The sequence below is a fragment of the Pleurodeles waltl genome, chromosome 12 (assembly GCF_031143425.1).
Source record: "Pleurodeles waltl isolate 20211129_DDA chromosome 12, aPleWal1.hap1.20221129, whole genome shotgun sequence".
In the NCBI taxonomy this organism is placed as follows: Eukaryota; Metazoa; Chordata; class Amphibia; order Caudata; family Salamandridae; genus Pleurodeles; species Pleurodeles waltl.
Window position 1 is genome coordinate 508,156,892 of NC_090451.1, and position 22,655 is coordinate 508,179,546.

General features: G+C 44.9%; 1 protein-coding gene across 1 annotated transcript; it reads left to right on the forward strand.

Moving 5' to 3' along the window:
• The first annotated feature begins 6,395 nt into the window (after positions 1 to 6,395).
• Positions 6,396 to 22,086, forward strand: TMEM208 (transmembrane protein 208). The gene is made up of 6 exons (XM_069217293.1): positions 6,396 to 6,536; positions 15,823 to 15,918; positions 17,257 to 17,316; positions 17,401 to 17,537; positions 21,494 to 21,578; positions 21,701 to 22,086. Exons 1-6 carry the CDS (start codon positions 6,531 to 6,533, stop codon positions 21,836 to 21,838), a joined length of 522 nt encoding a protein of 173 aa, XP_069073394.1. The 5' UTR covers positions 6,396 to 6,530; the 3' UTR covers positions 21,839 to 22,086.
• Positions 22,087 to 22,655: the final 569 nt, after the last annotated feature.

Here is a 22,655-nt window from a genome sequence, read left to right on the forward strand (position 1 = left end):
GCAGAGCGAGTAGGATTGCCAGAGGAGCATCCAACGCCCCAGGAGGCACTTCGGGTAAGGATTACCCCTTCTTCCCCTCAAGATCTGGGGGGAGGTTACGTTTGTTCAAACGGAATTGGGAACTCATAACCTCAGATGCGTGGGTTCTGCAGACTGTCAGGTTTCCACATAGAATTTTGGGGAACTCCGGTTCAGTAAGAACTTCCCAGACCTTTACTCTTCTCAGCAACAGATTCCACTCTCATAGATGCAGAGGTTCAAGCACTATTGCGCAAAGGCGCCATATGCACCTTGTAGGAAAGTACCATATTGCCTGGCATGTTACCCCCATATTTCACTGTATATATGTTGTTTTAGTCTATGTGTCACTGGGACCCTGCCAGGCAGGGCCCCACTGCTCATAAGTGTGCCCTGTATGTGTTCCCTGTGTGGTGACTAACTGTCTCACTGAGGCTCTGCCAACCAGAACCTCAGTGGTTATGCTCTCTCTGCTTTCTAAATTGTCACTAACAGGCTAGTGACCAATTTCACCAATTCACATTGGCATAATGGAACACCCTTATAATTCCCTAGTATATGGTACTGAGGTACCCAGGGTATTGGGGTTCCAGGAGATCCCTATGGGCTGCAGCATTTCTTTTGCCACCCATAGGGAGATCTGACTATTCTTACACAGGCCTGCCAGTGTAGCCTGAGTGAAATAACGTCCACGTTATTTCACAGCCATTTACCACTGCACTTAAGTAACTTATAAGTCACCTATATGTCTAACCTTCACCTGGTGAAGGTTGGGTGCAAAGTTACTTAGTGTGTGGGCACCCTGGCACTAGCCAAGGTGCTCCCACATTGTTCAGAGCAAATTCCCCAGACTTTGTGAGTGCGGGGACACCATTTCATGCGTGCACTATACATAGGTCACTACCTATGTATAGCGTCACAATGGTAACTCCGAACATGGAGGGCAGAACAAAGGATTTCCTCTGAGAGAGGGTGTGACACCCTCTCCCTTTGGAAATAGGTGTGATGGCTGGGGAGGAGTAGCCTCCCCCAGCCTCTGGAAATGCTTTGATGGGCACAGATGCTGCCCATCTCTGCATAAGCCAGTCTACACCGGTTTAGGGATTCCCCCAGCCCTGCTCTGGCGTGAAACTTGACAAAGGAAAGGGGAGTGACCACTCCCCTGACCTGCACCTCCCAGGGGAGGTGCCCAGAGCTCCTCCAGTGTGTCCCAGACCTCTGCCATCTTGGAAACAGAGGTGTTGCTGGCACACTGGACTGCTCTCAGTGGCCAGTGCCATCAGGTGACGTCAGAGACTCCTTCTGATAGGCTTTTACCTTTCTTACTAGCCTAGCCTCCTTCCTAGGTAGCCAAACCTCCTTTTCTGGCTATTTAGGGTCTCTGCTTTGGGGAATTCTTCAGATACCAAATGCAAGAGCTCACCTGAGTTGCTCTGCATCTCCCTCTTCACCTTCTACCAAAGGATCGACCGCTGACTGCTCAGGACGCCTGCAAAACCGCAACAAAGTAGCAAAGACGACTACTGCAACCTTGTATCGCTTCATCCTGCCGGCTTTCTCGCCTGTTTCCTGGTGGTGCATGCTCTGGGGGTAGCCTGCCTCCTTCTTGCACCAGGAGCTCTGAAGAAATCTCCAGTGGGTCGACGGAATCTTCCCCCTGCAACCGCAGGCAACAAAAGACTGCATCAATCCCCTCTCAGCACGACGAGCGTGGTCCCTGGAACTCAGCAACTCTGTCCAAGTGACTCCCACATTCCAGTGACGCTTCAGTCCAAGTTTGGTGGAGGTAAGTCCTTGCCTCCCCACGCTAGACTGCATTGCTGGGTACAGCGTGATTTGCAGCTGCTCCGGCTCCTGTGCACTCTTTCAGGATTTCCTTTGTGCACAGCCAAGCCTGGGTCCCCGACACTCTAACCTGCAGTGCACAACCTTCTGAGTTGTCCTCCGGCGTCGTGGGACTCCCTTTTCTGACTTTGGGTGGACTCCGGTTCACTCCTCTTCCAAGTGCCTGTTCCGGTACTTCTGCGGGTGCTGCCTGCTTCTGTGAGGGCTCCCTGACTTGCTGGGCGCCCCTCTGACTCCTCATCCAAGTGGCGACATCCTGGTCCCTCCTGGGCCACAGCAGCATCCAAAAACCCTAACCGCGGCCCTTGCAGCTAGCAAGGCTTGTTTGCGGTCTTTCTGCGTGGGAACACCTCTGCAAGCTTCTTCACGACGTGGGACATCCATCCTCCAAAGGGGAAGTTCCTAGTCCTCTTCGTTCTTGCAAAACACCAAGCTTCTTCCATCCGGTGGCAGCTTCCTTGCACCCTCAGCTGGCATTTCCTGGGCTCCTGCCCACTCTTGACACTATCGCGACTCTTGGACTTGGTCCCCTTGTCTTACAGGTACTCAGGTCCGGAAATCCACTGTTGTTGCATTGCTGGTGTGGGTTTTCATTGCAGACTCCCCCGATCACGACTTCTGTGCTCTCTGGGGGTTGTAGGTGCACTTTACACCTACCTTACAGGGTCTTGGGGTGGGCTTATTTTTCTAACCCTTACCGTTTTCTTACAGTCCCAGCGACCCTCTACAAGCTCACATAGGTTTGGGGTCCATTCGTGGTTCGCATTCCACTTTTGGAGTATATGGTTTGTGTTGCCCCTATACCTATGTGCTCCTATTGCAATCTATTGTAACTTTACACTGCTTGCATTACTTCCTTTTGCTATTACCGCATATTTTTGGTATTGTGTACATATATCTTGTGTATATTTGGCATCCTCATACTGAGGGTACTCACTGAGATACTTTTGGCATATTGTCATAAAAATAAAGTACCTTAATCTGTGTATTGTGTTTTCTTATGATATTGTGCATATGACACCGGTGGTATAGTAGGAGCTTTGCATGTCTCCTAGTTCAGCCTAAGCTGCTCTGCTATAGCTACTTTCTATCAGCCTAAGCTGCTAGAAACACCTCTTCTACACTAATAAGGGATAACTGGGCCTGGCACAAGGTGGAAGTACCTCTGGTACCCACTACAAGCCAGGCCAGCCTCCTACACACCTCTTCTCTACATCCAAGAGGTTTTGTCAGCAACCTTTTTCTGGTAGAGAAAAAGGACAAAGGGTTCCGCCCAGTGATCAACCTTCGTTCCTTCAACGAGTGTGTGGTATATTGGCATTTCAAAATGGAGGGTATACACTTGCTTCGAGATATCCTCCTGCAGGGAGATTGGATGGTCCGTCTGGACCTCAAACATGCATACCTGATGGTGCCCATTTTTCCCCCTCATCGCAGGTTCCTGCAGTTTCTTTGGAAGGGTCAGGTGTTCGAATTCACCTCTCTCCCGTTCGGACTGTCGTCAGCTCCTTGGTGCTTTGCCAAGCTCCTCAAACCGGTGATAGAATTCCTTCGTTCCCAGGGGGTTCACCTCATTATTTACCTGGACAATATCCTCTGGATGGATCAATCCAGGCCGCAACTCATATCCAACGCGAGCATGGCTATTGCTCTACTGCAGGACCTGCGGTTTGTGATCAACCAACAGAAATTCGATCTTCTTCCGTTGCAGACAATGGTTTTTCTGGGTTTCCTCATAGACTCCCAGGCAGCATCCCTCAGTCTCCCGCTCCAGAAGATCTCCAAAATCAAAAAGGAGTTGCCGATAGTTTTGAGACGCAACAGGATCTCGCTTCGACAGCTCGCCAGAGTGGTGGGGTTACTCTCCTCATCGATTCAGGCCATTTTTCCAGGCCCCCTTCACTACAGGACTCTCCAACGTCTCAAAGCACATCATCTTCGCCGCGGTCTCGCATATTTAGAACTGATCTCTCTCAACCCAGAGGCCAGAACGAAGTTGCAATGGTGGCTGGACCACATGGAGGCATGGAATGGCAGGGCCAGATTTGGTTCATCCCCCGACCTAGTCATAGAGTCGAATGCCAGCCTACACGGATGGGGAGCCCGCTGCGGGGACATATCCTTCGAAGGACGTTGGACCCCTCAGGAACTCAACATGCATATCAATTGTCTAGAGCTTTTAGCGGGCTCGTTTGCGATCAAATCCCTGACTCAGGACAGGGTCTCTTGCGTGGTCCATCTTCGGATGGACAACGTATTGCAGGTACAATACATCAACCAACTGGGGGGCACCCGGTCGAGGGCCCTAGCGGACCTAGCAAAAGACTTTTGGTACTTTTGCCTGGCATATCAGATTTCGGTCACAGCGGAGTACCTGCCGGGTTCTCTGAACGCTTTGGCAGATTGGAACTCTAGGTTCCTACTGGGTTCCAGCGATTGGCAGCAGGACCCAACGGTCTTCCGGGCGATTATGGCTCCGTGGGGTCCCTGTTCAGTGGATCTCTTTGCTTCCAGGTGCAACACCCATCTTCCTCAGTACTTCAGCTGGGGCCCAGACCCGGGAGCGTAGGCGGTGGATGCGTTTCTGCAGGACTGGGGCCCACTCCAGGGATATGCTTTTCCTCCTTTCCTGCTGATTCCCAGAGTTTCAGCCCAAGTTCGTCACCAGGGAGCAACTGTCATCCTAGTGACTCCCCTGTGGCGCTCCCAAGCATGGTTTCCAGCTCTTCTGCGACTTGCCTCTCCGCCTTCCGTTTTTTCCTTCGATCCTTCGGGATCCGATGGGTCAATTCCACAAGCTGGTCCTTTAAGGCCATCTATCTCTGGTGGCCTGGAAGATTTTAGGACTTGATGGCAAGATCGCCGACTTTCGCATGAAGCTCAAGGTTTCATCGCCCAGGCCTGGGCTCCAGGGACTGGTAAGCGATACAGGTCTGCATGGTCTCGATGGACTCGCTGGTGTATGGACAGGCATACAGATCCCATGGTGTCCTTAATAGAATTAAAACTTTCCTTCACGATAGCTAGGAAAGTTTGCATTTATCTGCAGATAATCGTGCAATCATCCAACAGTTTGAATTTTTGTAACAAAACTGTAAGCAAAGTGGTGGGCATGCTCTTGAAACAACCAGTAAATTATGTTGCAACCACCAGAAAAAAAATACATCTTGTTGAAAAGAAAATGGTACTTTTGAAGTAATCAGATGCTCATTTCCTAATCACCCTAAACTCATCTGGGACACTTGCATCTAGAAAATTAACCAGATACTTATTTTCAAGTCATCCTTAAAGCATGAGGAATAATGACACCTTCTGAAGTCCTCAGATACTCATTTTTAAGTATTCCTCAAATCATCAAGAATGATGGCACCTTCTGAAGTCTTCAGATACTCATTTGAAGTCATCCTTAAATCATCAGGAATAATTACACCTTATGAAGTCATCAGATACTCATTCTTGAATCTTCTTGAGGTCATCACGAATAGTCACACCTTGTGAAATCATTAGACACTCATTTTCAAGTCATCCTTGAGTCATCAGGCTCAGGTTTCTAAACTTTGCTGATGACTTCAAGAGCTTGATGATGCCTGATGATGTGAAAATGACTTCTACAGTAGTTGGATGATCATCCAATGACTCAGGGATGGCTTCTAAAGTAATCATGTTTGACCTGGGGTTCCACTGGCCCAGTGGGACACTCCCTGGTCACATGGAAAAGTTTATAAAGGTGTGTGAGAAGGGCGCGGTGGGCAGTCAGGAATCGAGCCCCCCCCCCCCCACTTCGAGCACACATTGTCACCATCCAGTGTCTCTGTGTAATTACTGCCGCAGGAGCGTTGCTGCGCGAGTGCATGTCAGCCGCACCTGCCAGCGATATAACAATCACTACTACCAATTAGTGTGCCCTACCATCCTGGCATGTATATGTATGTCCATGGCAGTAAAAAGTATTGAAAATGAGTGAAATCTTATATTATTCTGCTTTTGAAATTTAAACCTAAACTTGCTAACTGACGAAGAAATGTTTTAAGTGTTAGATGGCTCTTTAATTAATTCCAAAAAGATAACTGGAGCAAACAGGCAACTAATTGTAGTGTTACGAAAAATACTAAGACTTTTACGAAAGAAGATCACCTAACAGCTCTTGCCCTTCCAAAATACAAATGGCAGGATTTGTTTCTGAGAAATGCGGTATCCCTGCCACTACAAATCCCACCCCAAGTGTTCCCTCTCCTGGCCATCCAACGATATAGTCAGCCAGCGGCAGTCAGCTCCTGACCAAATCAATCTGAAAACTAACCATTTGAATTTACTGGGCAATATGCGTTTAACTAAGTAGCAGAACAGCCTCAGACAAAAAAAAAATGCCTGCTTTCTCCACTCGCGCTTCCTTGTGTGAATCAGTTTGGCAATCCCATCCGACTTTTACACTCTTGTCAAGTGACGTCGCAGGTTGCTACAGGTTACCCTTCTAACGTATGCTATCCGGGCGCTGTCTCTATCCTAAAAGGGAGAGGGATTTATTCGTCGTAGTCACGTCAGGAGAGCGACTCTTATGAATGGCGCTATGATGTCATCACAGCGCGCCGGAAAATCATGTTGTGCTGAGCTGGTGGTTTCTTTCGTTAGTTGACTCAGTCGCCCCTCAGATTGATTTCTCGGGAGCTATGGCGGTGAGTACGGGAGGAAAGAATGAAGAGAGGCACTCTGCAATCCTGCCCCTATCCATTTAGACTCAAAACTCGCTGCGCCTTGTCGTTCCAAATGTACCCTTTTATTTTTACGCTTTTATTGACTCGCCCACTGCTTACGTGGGTATTATTCTATGAACTCACCCACCTATTTTGTACATGGCCACTTATCCTGCCATGATTTATTCAGTCTCCCTGCGTGTTACTTCCCTGTTAGTTCCACTTTTCTGGTCATTCGAGCTTCTTGTCCCTCAATTAACCAGCCCGAACTTACCTACTCATTCGTTCCTCCGTCTTTTCGTTCGTCAATGTGCTGTCTTGTCAAGGATGGGACGATTGAAATAAGCGAGGGACTTGGAAACAATTGTTTTAGTCTGTTAATTATAAAATTAGTTACACACCAAGTCGTTCATCAATGCATGTGCTGTCTTGCTTGTTTTCACATTCAATGCGTGGTAGTAACAACGTGTGGTCATTGATATTATTTTGTTGTAGAGGTTTTTATATAGAGATGGACGTGGCAGCAAATTCATAGGGGCAGCCTAGACAGGAATTTAACTGACTTAAAGAACAATGTTCCTGACGAAGCAGTAACATAATTAGCATGTTATTTATATCAAAATGATCATTTAAATTGTATCAATGCTTTTTTTTTTTTTTTTTTTTTAATTCCCCCAAAAATATTTGTGTTTTTTCTGGGTACTAGCTGCAATCTTGGCCCTTCATTCAAATCAGGGCTTATAGAGCGCAACTACCCACCATTAAGGGTCTCAAGGCGCTAAGGGGGTTTGTTCTCTGAGTTTCAGCTGAAGACCCAGGTTTTAAGGTCCTTCCTGAATTGAGGTAGCGATGGTGACTGCCTGCGGTGCGGGGAAAAGGTGTTCAGCTCTTTACTGTGAGGTAGACAAAGGATCTTCCACCTGCCAAGGTCTTCCATATGCAGGGTACGGTGGCTAGTGCTTGTTGAGCAGATAGGTCTGGTGGGGGAGTAGAAGGTGATGCAGTGATTGAGGTAGGCGGGTCCTAGGTCATGGAGGGCCTTGTATGTGTGGACGAGGATGTTGAAGTTTATTATTTTCTCGATAAGAAGCCATTGGAGGTCTCTTAGGTGATTGGAGATGTGTTAGCGGCGGGGAATGTTCAGGATGAGTCTGGAGAAGGCGTTTTGGATGTGCTGTAGTTTCTTCAGGTTTTTCTGGGTGATGCTGGTGTAGAGGGCGTTGCTAGTCTAGTCTGCTGGTAACCAGGGTATGAGTTAACAGTTTTGCTGCAGTCCTGTGGGATCCATTTGTAGATCTTCCAGGGAAGTCCGTGTGTGAAAGCAGAAGGATGCAACAGTGTTGACTTGGCGGGTCATGGTGAGCAAAGAGTGCAGGATGAAGCCGAGGTTGCATGCATGATTGTTTTTTTGGGGGGAGGGGGGTGGATGGCCACCAGGAGTCTTCCCAGGCTGATGTGGATGGTCCCAGGATTAGGATTTCGGTCTTGTCAGAGTTGAGCTTGAGGCAGCTGTCTTTCATCCAGGCGGAGATGGCTTCCATCCCATTGTTGAAATTCTTCTTAGCAGTAATGGGGTTTTTGGTCAGTGGGATGGTCAGCTGGTTATCGTCGGCTTCTGGAGACTAATGATAGTGGTTCCTAATGATGGATGCGAGCGGGCCATGCAGTTGTTGAACAGTGTGGGGCTCAGGAAGGAATGCTGTGTAACTCCGCAGCTGATCTCTGTAGGTTCTGACAGGGAAGGCGGGAGTCTGACTCTATGTATTGTGCTAGACAGGGAGGAGCGTATCCATTGTAGGGCCTTTCTTCAGATGCCAGCTGCGTGGAGTCTGGAGTTGAGGGTGAGATGCAAAACCGTGTTGAAGGCGGCCGATAGGTCCAGTAGGATGAGGGCTGCTGTATGGTCGAGGAGCGAGCGCATGTCATCTGTGGCGGCGGGGAAAGCCGTCTCCGTGCTGTGGCTGCTCCTGAAGCCTGATTGGGAGGTGTCCAGGATGTTGTTGTCTTTGATGTGCCGACGGAGCTGAGTGTTGACGGCCTTTTCGATGACCTTGGCTGGGAAAGGCAGCAGGGAGGGGGGCGGTAATTCTTGAGGTCCAGAGGGTCAGCCGTAGGTTTCTTCTTTGTGTGATTGTATATTGTGTGAAATTAGTAAGTACTAAATACATTTGGACTAAATTATCACCTGTTGTGCATTATAAGGATACTGCATGGCACAGAGGTGGTACATGACCATATGGAGGAATGAGTCTGAAGGCAGAGTTCTTTTGATAGGTTGTGGTACTTCAAGGTGGCTTGCAATAACCTTATAATGTATGGCAAAGAGCACATTATCCCTTATAATACTGGGTCACACCCTCACCTTTCCCGCAAACCACTTGAATCCTTGGAGCGTATCTCTTTCTTATTAAGGAGAGCGCATGTTTGCAAATATGAAGAATAAAAATTTGAATCCCTAGTGCAAAAAACACATTGTTGGATATTTGGTGCAAAACAATAATATAATCAGTTTAATACAAGTCAGTTTTTTAAATGTTTAGTAGAAGCTTGCAGAAAGATTCTAACCTTTCTATAATTACCCAAGGAGTCCAAAAAATAAATATGTTACCATACACATCTACTTTCTGCTTGTCATTGTACAGCTAGACAGACAGAGCAGAAGATAGAAAAGCAATGTTTTGTTTTTGCTTTTTAAAGAACTGCTCTAAAGACACTCCCTGACCTGCCTTTCCCGTTGGGTGCTGACTCTGACAGCAGGCATTGGACATCAAAGCTCCACTGTAATAACTGATTACAGTTGAGTTCTGAAGTAATTTCTTTGTACTAGACGATTGGGTGATTTACACATCGGAAATTATAAAGAAATTAGAGACTAGTTTTTAAACAGGAGTTGCAGAAACTTGTGTATTATTAGTTTATAAAGGCTACGGGATCCCTTGCGATAATGGTGTGACAGTGTTGCCATGATGAGCAAACAGAACGTTCAGCAAATAATATGCACTATACTTACTATTACACTAACTGGCAAGCCAGTTGAATCTTAACACTGAATAAACCACCTAATGACAATCCACGGTCAAATGGCAACAAAATAACATAATTTTTCCTTTAGATTAACAGGTGGCTTTTGTAAATCCACAGTAAAGGGTACCCAGCTGAACAATGTGCTGCAATTCCATAATAATGGTGGTTTCCATATTTCAAATGTGAATTGTCATCACCTATATCAATGTCAACTTTTTCATGTGACATTAAGTTACATTATTGTATCAGTTGCTTGCCCTGTCCTCGACTCATTCAATACCCTGGGCTTGTGGTTTGCAGCTTTATAGTTGAAAGGAGAGCGGGTCCCTTCCTTTACCATCCCTCAATTTTTGACTTTCTGCAGCCCTCATGCTCCTGCCTCCTTTACTTTCAACTTGAGGGATCGAGCTGCTTCAGGATTCCACTGACTATGCTGGAGGCTCTATTCATCGCCGCATGAACATAGTCATATCTCTTTATTAGGGTTGTTTGTGTATAACAAAATCTGTGATGCATGAAGCCCAGTGTCAGCAGGCTTTAAAAGAACTTGCCCCCACACCCCACGTTCCAGATCCCCAAGGCACAACTAGATACCACATGATGAACAAAATTATCATATAGAAGAAATCTTCTCCCTCCGAAAATTACACATCTCAATATAAATCTTCACAAACCACTGTTTTTCCTCACTTAAGTACCACCTTCAATGTGGCAGCTTTCAATCAATCACGAAATCTTCATTCATCTGAGACTCTCACTCGTGTTCTTTTTTTACAATATCGAACCCTCTCCCTCCCCAGTCCCAACCATCACTGACCCATCAAAGCTTATCCTATGTGAATCGTCCGCACCTCCAATCAAGTCGACTGGGTCAGAGAGCATGTGGAGCATTTCTCCCCACAGAAGTAAGTGCTCTGCAGTTTTGTAATCCGTAAACACTTATCTCACGTGCCTTTCTTATGCAAAGGCCCATTCCCTCATGTACCGCAGCCAGGCCAAGTAAGTGGAGGAACTAGGTTGCATCCACTATATTGCTATGCAGTAAATACCAAGTAGAAGACCCATAAAAGCAAATAATACTGTTTTTTCTCCTTTTCGGGTTTTGAAATGAGGCGCAACAGGCAATGCTTCAGCGTTAGCCTCAGGCTTAATAGGGGATTCCTGTCTCAGATTTGACAATACTTCTTCCCAGGAGTACACAACAGTACAACATAATCAGGTGATATATCTAAATAAATGTTGCATTGTTTTCAGTGCGTCGAATACAAGCAGTGGATTTATCTAGATATATTTTGGGAAGTCTCTCTGGGTGAGTTGTGTTACGCAAGAAACGAAAATATGTCATCTTAAATCTTGAATTACTTGCTATTTTCTGAACCTGTTTGCATGAAGCCTCCCACTCCCAGTCAGACAGTTGTTCAGATAAATCCTAGTCCCATCTCTGCCTTATACAGTTTTGAGATCAAGTGTCAAGTATGCTCGGTCCCCAACAAGGCCGCAAGGGTTGACTTGGCTGTGGGGTGTAGCCCACCCATATTTCCCTGGCCGTATTAGCTAACTTTGCAAATTCCAGAAACTGTTGCTGCCCGCATTAAAAGTGTCATATGCTTCTCCAAAAGTTATACATTGTTCAGCAGGGAATAAGTCCCCCAGCGTGTTACAGCTATCTTACCATCGTGCCATAGACATGCTTTGAATTATTTTCTGAAAAGGCTGTAGCCACGTTTTGGGCGGTACTTTGGAGAAGGCAGATCCTATCAGTATTCTCTTAATCGATGTCTTCTAAGCCTTTGACATTCACTGCTCCACATTGCCGCATACTAGATTTGTGCTGCGATATAATAAAGTTCCAAACATCCCTTTTCCTGTTCTCTTTTTAGTGCAGCCAGATTCACCCTACTTATCTTTCCTGCCCACACTAATAACGTCAGTAATCTGTCCAGCTCTTTAAAGGCGGTTCAAGGAATTGGACACATGGAATTTTGTCCTATGTATACAAACATTGTTGAAGGAAGACCATAGTCACCACTGCCATCTTTCCAATAACTGAGACCGGTAATGTATTCCAAAATCTATTTGAATTTCTAAGCTCCTGATTAATCCTCCCCATATTAGAAGTGTGTTAATCAGTATACAACAATTTAATCCAGTTCTGAAACTTTACCCCAAGTATTGTTCTCTCCAGGGCCACTGTCTTACACTCCCGGTCCAGTGTGTCAAATATCTTTTCAATATTCAAGGCAGCCCACTTCCCCATCATCTGCAAACCAGCTGTCTCCTGTAGCACATGACTGAGGTGTCTCTGGTTCATGTGGGGCGACTCCGCAGACATGCAGGGCTGCGAATCTGCAGCTATCAACCTGCTCCTGGCTTCCCCTGCTCCTTTATGTTCTACATAATTAGGGTTCCTCTCACCCATGCATCTCGAGAGAAAGTCAACTGAATAGAGGGCTTTGTCTTTTAGGGCCTGTTCGGACCAGAAGTTCTTAGCAGCTCAGTTTCTAAGGCTTCATGTTATGTTCCAGGGCTTTAAGTGTTCTTGTCCATTGGACAAAGTAATCATGTAAACATTTTTTCTTCACCCTAGACAATATGACCTGAGTGTTGGGCTGCAATATGCTTACTTAGCAAATTTGCACAATATTTGCTTTTGCTGTGCATGCGTTCGGTGTGGACAGCTGCAGTTGGAATTTTGTAGACTTTGATTTGCTTTAAATTCAAACTGCAGTTAGATCATCAGTTAGAAAAATATATCCCTTGTGAGTTCCATGGTGCTTTCCACATGGCTGAGGAAGTACCTACTCACTTGCTTTACATGATTGGTAGAAGCTTTGCACGATTGGTAAAAGATGGTCTATTTAGAGAAGTCTGTGGGCAGAGGTTTGGCGGTTTGTGTCTCTCTGTGGAGTGCTTCAAACTTCTTGCGGCAAATTTTTGGTGTTTAAATCATGGCACGCGGGGAGACATTTGTGTGGAATATTTGCATATACCAACCGTAGTTACCATATCAAGTTTACATTAACTTCCAACAATGTTTACTGCTATGAGGAATGGGACAGCACCCATCAAGTAGCAGCAGTGTTGCTTTGAGGTAGAAACAGCTTGTTAGATTTATCCGTGGAAGAGAGCATTCTTGTATGTGGCACCACGAGGTTGTGTTACCCAAACAGTTTATTACTGCAGATCAGGTGGGGCTGGCAAGCCTGTTTTGAGTTTGTGATTGGTGGTGAACAGCAGAAAGCAGAGACCCCAAGCAATCTTTTCAGTTGATGTCTATTCCAGTGAGACTATGGTAATCAAAATATGTCTGCTAGCCTTCACAGGCTCTCCAAGCAAGCTGGCCAGTTTAAATATCTTTGGTTCCTGTAAATTGTTTAAGGAGCAACAGCTGAAGGTCACAAATAACCGTAAAAACATGAAGTAGGGGACAGTGTGCTCTTCTCTTAGTGCATTATTAGGCATGAGTTTAGCTCTTGTCACACAGATGGAGACTGTGTGACAACTGGGGGAATAGTGAAGTAATCATTGCCAAACACATGAAACTTTTTGATAGGCAGAAAGATTTTGTCTGGCTGGGTCATCTGTGGCTGTGAGACAGAGTACTGTGAATTGGTGGTTCACCCAACCCTGCAGAGAGGCTAAGAACCACCTTTTAAAGGCAATTAAAAATGGAAACACCCAAGAGATTAGGGCATGTAGAGCTCAGTATCGTCTTAAAATAAACCAAGCAGAAGCTGCCCAGGAGTGTAAAACTTGGGCTGATCTCTTAGAAACCTTGACCACTGATGACTCGAAGAAATGCTGGCGGCTAGTTAGCGTTTGTGGCGGGGGACTCTGGTGACCATAGCTGAGTCATCTATATTGCGATGTGAGTGGGTTGCCCATGTTAGAAATCTTTACTTGTGTATCCTTGACATCAACCAGGCCCCAACTAAACTGGGAAATGCAGTAAATGTGGATGGGTCCTCCACCCGGTAGTTTTTTTTCTTTAGAAGAGACCATCCTTGACATTGGATCATTGAAAAAAGGAAAGGCCCAGGGTTAAAAAAAATAATCCAGGTGACCTCTTCCAATGGGATATTAACATTTGGGTTCCCTACATTAACACCATTACAAATGCAGTTGCAGCAGGGGGAGCATTACTGCCCACATGGAAGGGGGGGAGAGATTGTGCCTGTTTTTTAAGAGGAGGAGTCTCGCTACTCCTTCCAATTACTGCCCAGTCAGCCTCCTTTAAAACCTCCAGAAGGTTTTTTTAAAACAAATCTTGGAGTGACTTGCGGAGTGGATCAGCAACAACCACATTTTGTCCATTTTCCAAGCAGGTGTTAGATCAAAAACCAGTTCAATTAATCAGGTTTTTCATCTTCCTCCTGGTTAAGTGGAAAACAATTCATATAGGCAGGAGTGACCTTTTGTGGCTTTTGTCAGTCTCCATGCCACTTTTGACCTGGTTCTCAGGAGGAAGCTATAGGAGACCCTAAATGAGATGGTATCCTGTGTGATTTGTTGGAGACCATTCTGCGCCTCAGTGATAGAAATGTTGCCACGGTTCGATGTGGTACAAAGAGAGAACTTACTGAGCCAATTTGTATCAACAAAGGTGTCTGCCAGGGGTGTGTCCTCACTCCCAACCTTTTCCTTCTCTTTATCAACAACTGTGGAATATCTAACCATTTGTGTCAGTGATTCTCCCTACTCTTGCAGGGCACACATTTCCAGCTCTCTTTTATGCATATGATACCCTCCTAGTAGGAAAAACGAAGGGAGGTCTTCAAAATCTTGTCGATAACTTTAGTCTATTTTGTGCTACCTAAAGCCTTGCGGTTAATATCTCCAATACTAAATTGATGGTCTATTCTAGGAAAAAGAGGGTGATTGGCACTGTAAAATTGGGAAGTGAAGTACTGGAAAGGGTTAGAGAATTTGATTATTTGGAGGTCCGTTTGCCTGACTTTGGTCCCTGGTCACCACAGATTGATAAAAGCTCACATACATAGGGCAGGGATGATTCTTAGGTTTGCTAAAAAGGCTTCCTGGTTTCCAGTTTGCCCTGAATAGAAATCTACAAGATGCGAGAGGTACTATATGGCACTGAATTATGGGGCAACTGCAAGTAAGGCACCTTGGGAATCAAGAGAACAATTTTAATAGAGTCTTTACTGGGGTAGGAGAGGATCTCCCTTGGTGCCCTTATCATTTGACCTTGACATCAATTCTGTTACTGATTTGGCGGCTTTGAAGCTACTGCTCCACAGGATGTGTATTTGGGCAACGAGTGACATGCATGACTATAGAGCAGGACTTATTGATATGATCAGTCTTTATTGCTCCAATAAGATTAAGTGGCTGAACTATAAAAAAAAAAAGACATGGATGGAGTTGGGTCTAGCTAATTTCTGGAAAGACCCTTCGTCCATCCCATCCAACTGGTCCAAATGGTCAAATCAAAATATTGGGGGACTATTGCTGTCCAAACTGAAGGGTCCAGGCATAAGGGAACTCACTAGGGTTTTTTAATGCATAAATCTGTGCCCAAGGCACTACATTCGTCTAGTGTGCATATCCGCAATTTGAATATGGGATTTTACCAATTGCTGCTTACAGTGAATTATGTGATTCCTCTAAGCCTAGACAGTCATATTGCAGTATTTGTACTTCTAATGAGAAAATAGAGGAACATATGGTGTTTTTGTTTGCCTTAAATATGCTGACGCCGGTGGATTTTTCTCCTTTGTAGGTGCCTATGCTTGGCTAATCGTATTAATGCCCTTAGAATCTGCAAGAATTATTACTCATCCGTGATAGTGGTGGCAGTTTCTAAGTTTTTTTATGAAGCATGGTTAATTAGGCAAAAAGTAATTGCAAAACTGTAGTAAGTTGATGGGGAACATCTGCTGTTTTTTAACCCAATGATTTTCTTCATTTTTTTAAATTATTTTATTTGTGAATGTACTGTTTTTATATTTCTTTTTAATTCTACTTAAGTAGTGTTTTTATGATGTGTTTATGCTGCAGTTTTGCACATTCTCTTTTTAATGATGAAATTGCATTTTTTTGATCAATAAACTTTAACTCCTTTGCATTATTTGTGACTTATCACACAATGATCAAAACATATACGCTGTCCGTCTTGCACTCTTCAGGTTGTCCCACAAGGTGACCAGCTTTTGCACCCATTCAAGGTTAAATAGTGATTCATATTGTCCTCCCTAAAAATAATAGTAGTTTTTCATCCTTGCAGCCCAAAGGGAAGGTCGGAACGAAAGGTAAAAAGCAGATTTTTGAGGAGAACAAGGAGACACTAACATTTTATCTTCGCATTGTCTTGGGAGCTGTGGTAAGTAATTTTGTACTTGTTCAGGCTTGTCAGCCTTAGACCCATAGTCTTTATTTCATCTCTTCCTTCATTTGTTGGATATGGTTAATTTTCATTTTACAGTACCTTGTTTGGTGACTTAGTTTGATTTAATGCATCGTGTAATTTAAAATGTATAGTAATAACTTGAGGGGTCGTAGTAATCCCTAATCCTTGCGTTACGTCTGTCAAAAATCTTCATTTTGTTGATTGTAACTTTTCTTTTACCTTTTAACCTCAATTATCAGACCTATTCTCTATCCGTGGTAGTAAGTGTCTTGTGGATGTAATTCTCTGCCCACAATGTGCCTATTAGTTGTCTCTGTCTCACCGGGGGGGGGGGGGGGGTGTGTGTGTCTCTCTCTCTCTTTTTTTTTTTTTCTTTTGTTCGTTTTCTCATTTTATTTCTTTATTACTTTGTCATTTCATTTGCTCGGCTTGCATGCCGTCGTGACCTTGGTGGGTTAAAAAAACAGACTTTACTTCTTAAGAGAGTCACATAATACAGGACCATTAAAAGACCAAGGGCATGCGCTGAAATGACATAGAAACAGACAATATGTCTGAGCTTAATGTGTTAATGCATGCAGCATGCACACATTAGAGCCAGAGACAGGGGGAAGATGTCTGCAGGAGTGGGCATAGATGGTTATAGTTGTAAAGCACTCCCTCATGGACTTCAGTGCCGTACTCGAGTGGATGCAGAAGGATTCATTCAAACAGCAAATTGCACTAGGTGAGAGAATAATACTTCACAGTGGCTGAAAGAGGCTCATCGAAGAAAGATAATGATTGAAAAGGTTAGACCCAAAACGCACTCTGTCATTTGTGAGCAGTTCGTTTCTTGACAGCTGCTCTTTCAAATCCCTGACATGATTGAACAGTTCAACTAAACCAAGTTTTAAAAGTATAGCTAAATAAGAGTAAATCCAAGGTGTAATTAACAATGTCTAATAAAGAAGCTGTCTGACTTAGGTACATGAGGTGTATGGGTGTATAAACGTGTGGTTTTTATTTTGTTTCCCCTTCCAATTTGTGAGTTGAGCTGGCACATTAGAAGCTGGCTGCCCTTGCCACCCTCTTTCCATTTGCCCTTACATTTGATTGGTCATTAAATGTGTATAAGCTATTGCTCTCCCCTACAAGCGTGTTTAATCCTTGTATCTCTAGTGGGAAGTCCTCTTTAGCAGTGGTACTATTCATTCTCACTTTTGAGACTCTCACCTCATTCAGCCACACTTTTCCTTCCTTCTATTTCCCCCTGTTTTCTAGGAGTCTCTGGAGTTACTAAACAAAGTACCATTATGTTTCTCGTTTTAGGCCATTTATGGTGTGGTGAACCTCCTAGTTTTCTACAATGCAGCTACATTCTGGACATGGGTGAGTGACTTTGAAATCTGGATGTGATCTCTTTGTCTGTGGGGACCTCTGTGCTAATTTCTTGTCGTTTATTCACATCTCCAGGCCCTGTTGGTCTTCAGCTTGTTTGTTTATGGAGCCAGTTATCGGTCCATGAGTGCAATGGCACAGGCGTCATTTGGAGAGGATGGCAGTCTCACAGATGGCGGCATTGATCTCAACATGGAGCAGGGGATGGCAGAGTGAGTGTCAGCAGCGCTCCAGGTGAGCAGCTGCTGCTCCCTTGAAGCACAGTGATGTTGAGGGTCTACCACACCTGAGTTAGTATCCAACAAAGAGTAATTGCATAGCTCTCTGTGTTCTGTTGGGGGCAGGGAAACCAGATAAGCATCACATGGGGGCAATTTCAGTCTGTGCAGTTTTCACTTGGTTGGTCTAGAGCGACGTTACTCAAAGTACGGCCCGCGGGTCGCCAGCGGCCCCACGGACCGACCTTGGCGGCCCGCAGAGACGTACAACAAACGGCCTATGATAATGGCCGCAGTATGTAAACATAGAAGAGGGCCGCAGGAGCATGCGCAACAGTGGCTTCTTTGCGCATGCTCCCGCGGCCCTCCTCTATGTTTACTACGGCGGCCATTATTTATGGCGTTTCCGTGGATCCTGGAAGCCAAAGCCCCATAAAAGTCAGCGCTTGCAGCTAACTTTTACGGGGCTTTGTCATCTGCTTCCTGTCACCGGCTCCACGTCTGCTGCCTGCCTGCCGTTCTACATTTGTGGCATCTTTACAGTGCTTTGAGTCAGGTAAGGCTCTTTGGTTATTTATTTATTAGTTTTTAATGTAGTGTGTGTGTTACTGGGGTAGGGGTGAGAGTAGATTGTGCTGTGTGTGTGCGCTGTGTGTGTGTGTTACTGGGGTAGAGGTGAGAGCAGATGGCGCTGTGTGTGTTACTGGGGTAGGGGTGAGAGCAGATGGCGCTGTGTGTGTGCGCGATGTGTGTGTGCGCTGTGTGTGTGTTACTGGGGTAGGGGTGAGAGTAGATGGCGCTGTGTGTGTGCGCTGTGTGTGTGTGTTACTGGGGTAGAGGTGAGAGCAGATGGCGCTGTGTGTGTTACTGGGGTAGGGGTGAGAGCAGATGGCGCTGTGTGTGTGCGCGATGTGTGTGTGCGCTGTGTGTGTGTTACTGGGGTAGGGGTGAGAGCAGATGGCGCTGTGTGTGTTACTGGGGTAGGGGTGAGAGCAGATGGCGCTGTGTGCAGATGGCGCTGTGTGTGTTACTGGGGTAGGGGTGAGAGCAATGTTTTGAAAAAGGGGGCGGGGTGGTTGTTCCCCCTCTAAGCCCTCCCCCCCCCCCCCCGACTGTCACTTCAGTGCGGCCCCCGAGAAAAAGGTTGTGAGTACCCATGGTCTATAGTAAAACTCACTCTTGTTCAGAGTTGTCAATGTAGGGAGGTATTATCATTTGGTTGCAATGATATTTGTCGCTCCATGACTGTGACCCCTTGGGCGGAGGGATCACTGTGGGGACTCGAATCACTTAAGTGGGGGTAAGGGAAGCTTTTTCATTAGTCTGTTTTTGTCGGGCCCGATTATTACACCACACAGATCCCTCTCTTATCATAATTAGGGCGCCCAGTTGCATGGTATTTATTTTTAGACATTTCCATCTGTATTCATCCAGCTTTTTTGTTGTTGCTATTTTTAACATTATTTTTCCATATTTATTTTCTCTGTGATGTTTTTTAAATGAAACCTCTTTAGTATATTGGTAAAGTTATATAACCAAAATATGTCGATTTCCTTCTCTCTCTCTCTCTCTCTTTCTTCCCCTCCCCCCCCCCCCCCCCGGTCATTTTTTTTAAACTTCCTTGCCTGCAAGTCCTGATTGACAGCGTAAAAAGAAGACCTCTTTTCTGTTTATTCCTATATTTAAAGATAAATACAAGGAGAAATAGAATGTAGGCATTTCTGCAAAAATTCTGTATAAAAGGAATATTGGGATCATTGTGCATACTTGCACCTTCAACATTTTAATTCTTATAATATGAACAAAAGAAGCTGAAAAATGGGAGCCTTAATCATAATGCACCCTTACCTTTCATCTTTTTGATTCTTATATCGGAGTAACCATCGCTCCACACACCTCCTGACTATTACAATCCCTTACAACGCCTTCTCCTTGACTACTGTTTAATTTATACATTCATTAATTTGTCCGCACCCAGTTTACAATGTCTTTACCACTTTCTATCAGATTTGTAAATACACCCTCACACTTCACTACGTGTTTGCATTCTGAAAAACTCTTTCTTCTCCCACCTGCTCATTAGAAAAACCCTAACTCCCTTCTCCTCTTCCCCTGGCGGATTATCATTAGCTCTCATACAAGACTCCCTTACTGCTCTATCAGCCTTTCATCTTGTTGTTACGAAACACCTTTTCCCTCTTTCATGTTAACATACACACATACTCCCTGACCTCTTTGCCCTGCAACAAAAACTCATCCGATCACCTAAAGTACCCTGCACTTATACCAGCATACCTACTGGCTGTTTGATACTGTCACCCATCTCTTTCTGCCTTGTGTTGGTACGTTTGAAGTATTATATACTATCTACTCCATTTGCCATCTGCCAATCAAAATTGCTTAAATGTTCCTCCTTCTTCTCGTGATTGGCTTCACTCCCTTCGTTGATTTATGTATTCTGTGCTTCCACTATCTCCCCCTTTCCACCTGTCATTTCTCTTCATCATCTGATCGGTCCAATATACTGTCAAGTCTTTCTCCTTTTTGTTTTTTACAATAAACATACGCTGATCCTTTCTCTGTTATTTACTGATCACAATGCAGTGACATCCCCATCTTCTTTTAGTGTCAGATTGTTGCAAAAAAGCCAACCGCCTGTATCCTCTTTATGGCTGTCTCTGTTTTTTACTATTTATACTTACTCTTCTCATACCTCTTGTTACAATGACCACCTATCATCCAGTGAGCGGCCTCTATGGGCACCCCGGCATCACTGGTTAAGGGAGCCCTTGTAGGTTTTTATGTGTTTGCTGCTTTATATAGTACAAACCTTGCCTGGGGCAAAGCAGAATATGGTCTACTAAAAAAAATATATATATATATATATATCCATCCATCCATCATCACAGGATAGTAAGACGGGGCAGGGGTCTGTGTTAGGTGACCCTGTTGCCAGATTTATTTTTGTAGGGGATGACCACGCTGGTGTAGGTACTTCTGCCCCCTGAATTGTGGTGGGGGAGTGACAGTAGATTTTGGTTCTCTGTTTCATATAATGTCATGGGTGTGGAGATGGTGTAGTTTCTGTGATGCACTCCGAAAAAGTTGCCTCTGTAAGTACCCTAGCCCTTATTTGAGGGATTGGCTTTGAATGGAGTGGTAAATGTGGGGTCATCTGCCCTTAGAGGGAGCAGTTTGAGTTCATTTGAGGCGTTTCTGCCTCCTTGATTACTGGTCAGTTTCTGTTCGTGCCTCTGTTCCCTCGAGCAAGAGTAGTGGATGCATTTACCTTTTGAGCCAAGTGCCCTTGCTTCCTGGACAAGTTATTTGGATATGTGTCTCCGTCCTCTGGATGATAGTCTGGTGGTCATTGTAAGGGTCTCTACCCCTGAATTTGGTGTGGGAAAATTTAAGGTCCCTTCACCCCCAAGAGGAAGGTGTCAGTCCTTGGTTTTCTGATTGATGGGATGAGTGTGGATGTATGATTCCTATGAGTGAATGGACATTGTTGGCTCTGCAGCTTCCTGTTAGAAGGCATCTGTATAGATGCCACAGCTCATATTTGGGGGAATTGACTTATGTGCTTTGTCCTACAAATGTAGATGCTAATGTGGGGGAAGTGTCTGCCTCAGAAATAGAGCAAATGAAAATGGCTGCCTCTCCTGAATCATGGATTTTGTGTAGGTGTCCTTTTTCCCTGGGTACTGGAGTCTGTGTCTGAGAGACAATGAAGAAGACCTCTTTGATTATATGAATTTATTGATGAAACAGGTTATATAAAGCCATTGTATTTTGTTGTGTATGGCAGTCTAAGAGGCAGGTGTATTTTTGCATACTATATGGGAGGGACTATTAAAGGATTACTTCATGGGCGGAGTCAGTTATTCATCCTCTTTCCTCTCCTTTTCCCCTTACTTTTCCTGTCTCATTATAACATTTTTCTGTTCTAGACACCTGAAAGATGTGGTTCTGCTGACTGCCATTGTGCAGGTCCTGAGCTGTTTCACTATGTATCTCTGGTATTTCTGGCTTTTGGTAAGTCTATTATCTTGGTATGTTTCTTATATGGGGAGATGCCTATCGATTGGGTTTCATAATGGACCGAGCCACATACATTAACAGGACCCCATGGCTTTTTTCCTGTTTCTCCTCTGCAGGCTCCAGGGCGTGCTCTTTACCTCCTCTGGGTGAACGTGCTTGGCCCCTGGTTCACCTCCGCTCCCCCTACAGCTAGCCAGGAGCCCAATGAGAAGAAGCAGCGGCGACAGGAACGACGACAAATGAAGAGATTCTAGCTCTCCCATCAGCTGCTTTGCCTGCATTTCCTACTGTTGTTGCTTTCATGGAGGGACAGCTGATCAATATTGAATGGAGAGCTTGTGTCCCGCTGGCCGGCTCCATGGACAAGACACGTATGCTGCTTCCTCTAAAAGGATAACGTGGGGAAGGATCTCCACCAATCATTTATTTCGAAGGTCCAAAGACTATGTATTCCATTGGGGAGGGACAGAGGAAAAAAAATATAAAGATATTTTTAAAAGACCATTGCTTAGCTTTTTGGAGACTAAAGGTCATCTGGGTTTTAAATGTGAAGAGGTGTGGTGTGTGGAGGTGAACCTAGGAGAATTTGCAAGCCTGGACAGCAAACATGAGAGAGTGGGGGCTTCACTCTTGGCTGGGGCACAAAACTGGCATTTCATTTCGAGGTCTTAAGGACAGAACTAGATACTCCTTACATTCATATCAGTATGCATTCTTTCAGAGAATTCTTGGAAGGCGCTCATTCTCTCATCAACCTAAAAATATTCACAAACTGCCACATGCTCTCCATTGATTTGTACAGACATGCACACACATTGCAAAGTTTATGGATGCTGCAGACAATGGCACCTTACCCTTATTTGTCTTTTTTGGGCAGTTCCTACCTAGATTTACCAGAAACCTCCTTATTGCTAGGTCTCTTGTTTCCAGTGTTCTGCTTTTAGTTAGCAAATTGGTGCGTTGTAGCATTGGTTCAGTTTAAATAAACGATTTGGACTAACAAAGGTAATGGAAATGATTTGGAAATGTAAAGTCCTGGACTGGTAAAGTTGAATATCTATGACATAGAAG

Coding starts and splice junctions, on each gene's coding strand:
- TMEM208 (XM_069217293.1), top strand. Junction 15,919..17,256: donor GCATTGTCTTGGGAGCTGTG/GTAAGTAATTTT, acceptor TTCTCGTTTTAG/GCCATTTATGGTGTGGTGAA. Junction 21,579..21,700: donor TCTGGTATTTCTGGCTTTTG/GTAAGTCTATTA, acceptor TCTCCTCTGCAG/GCTCCAGGGCGTGCTCTTTA.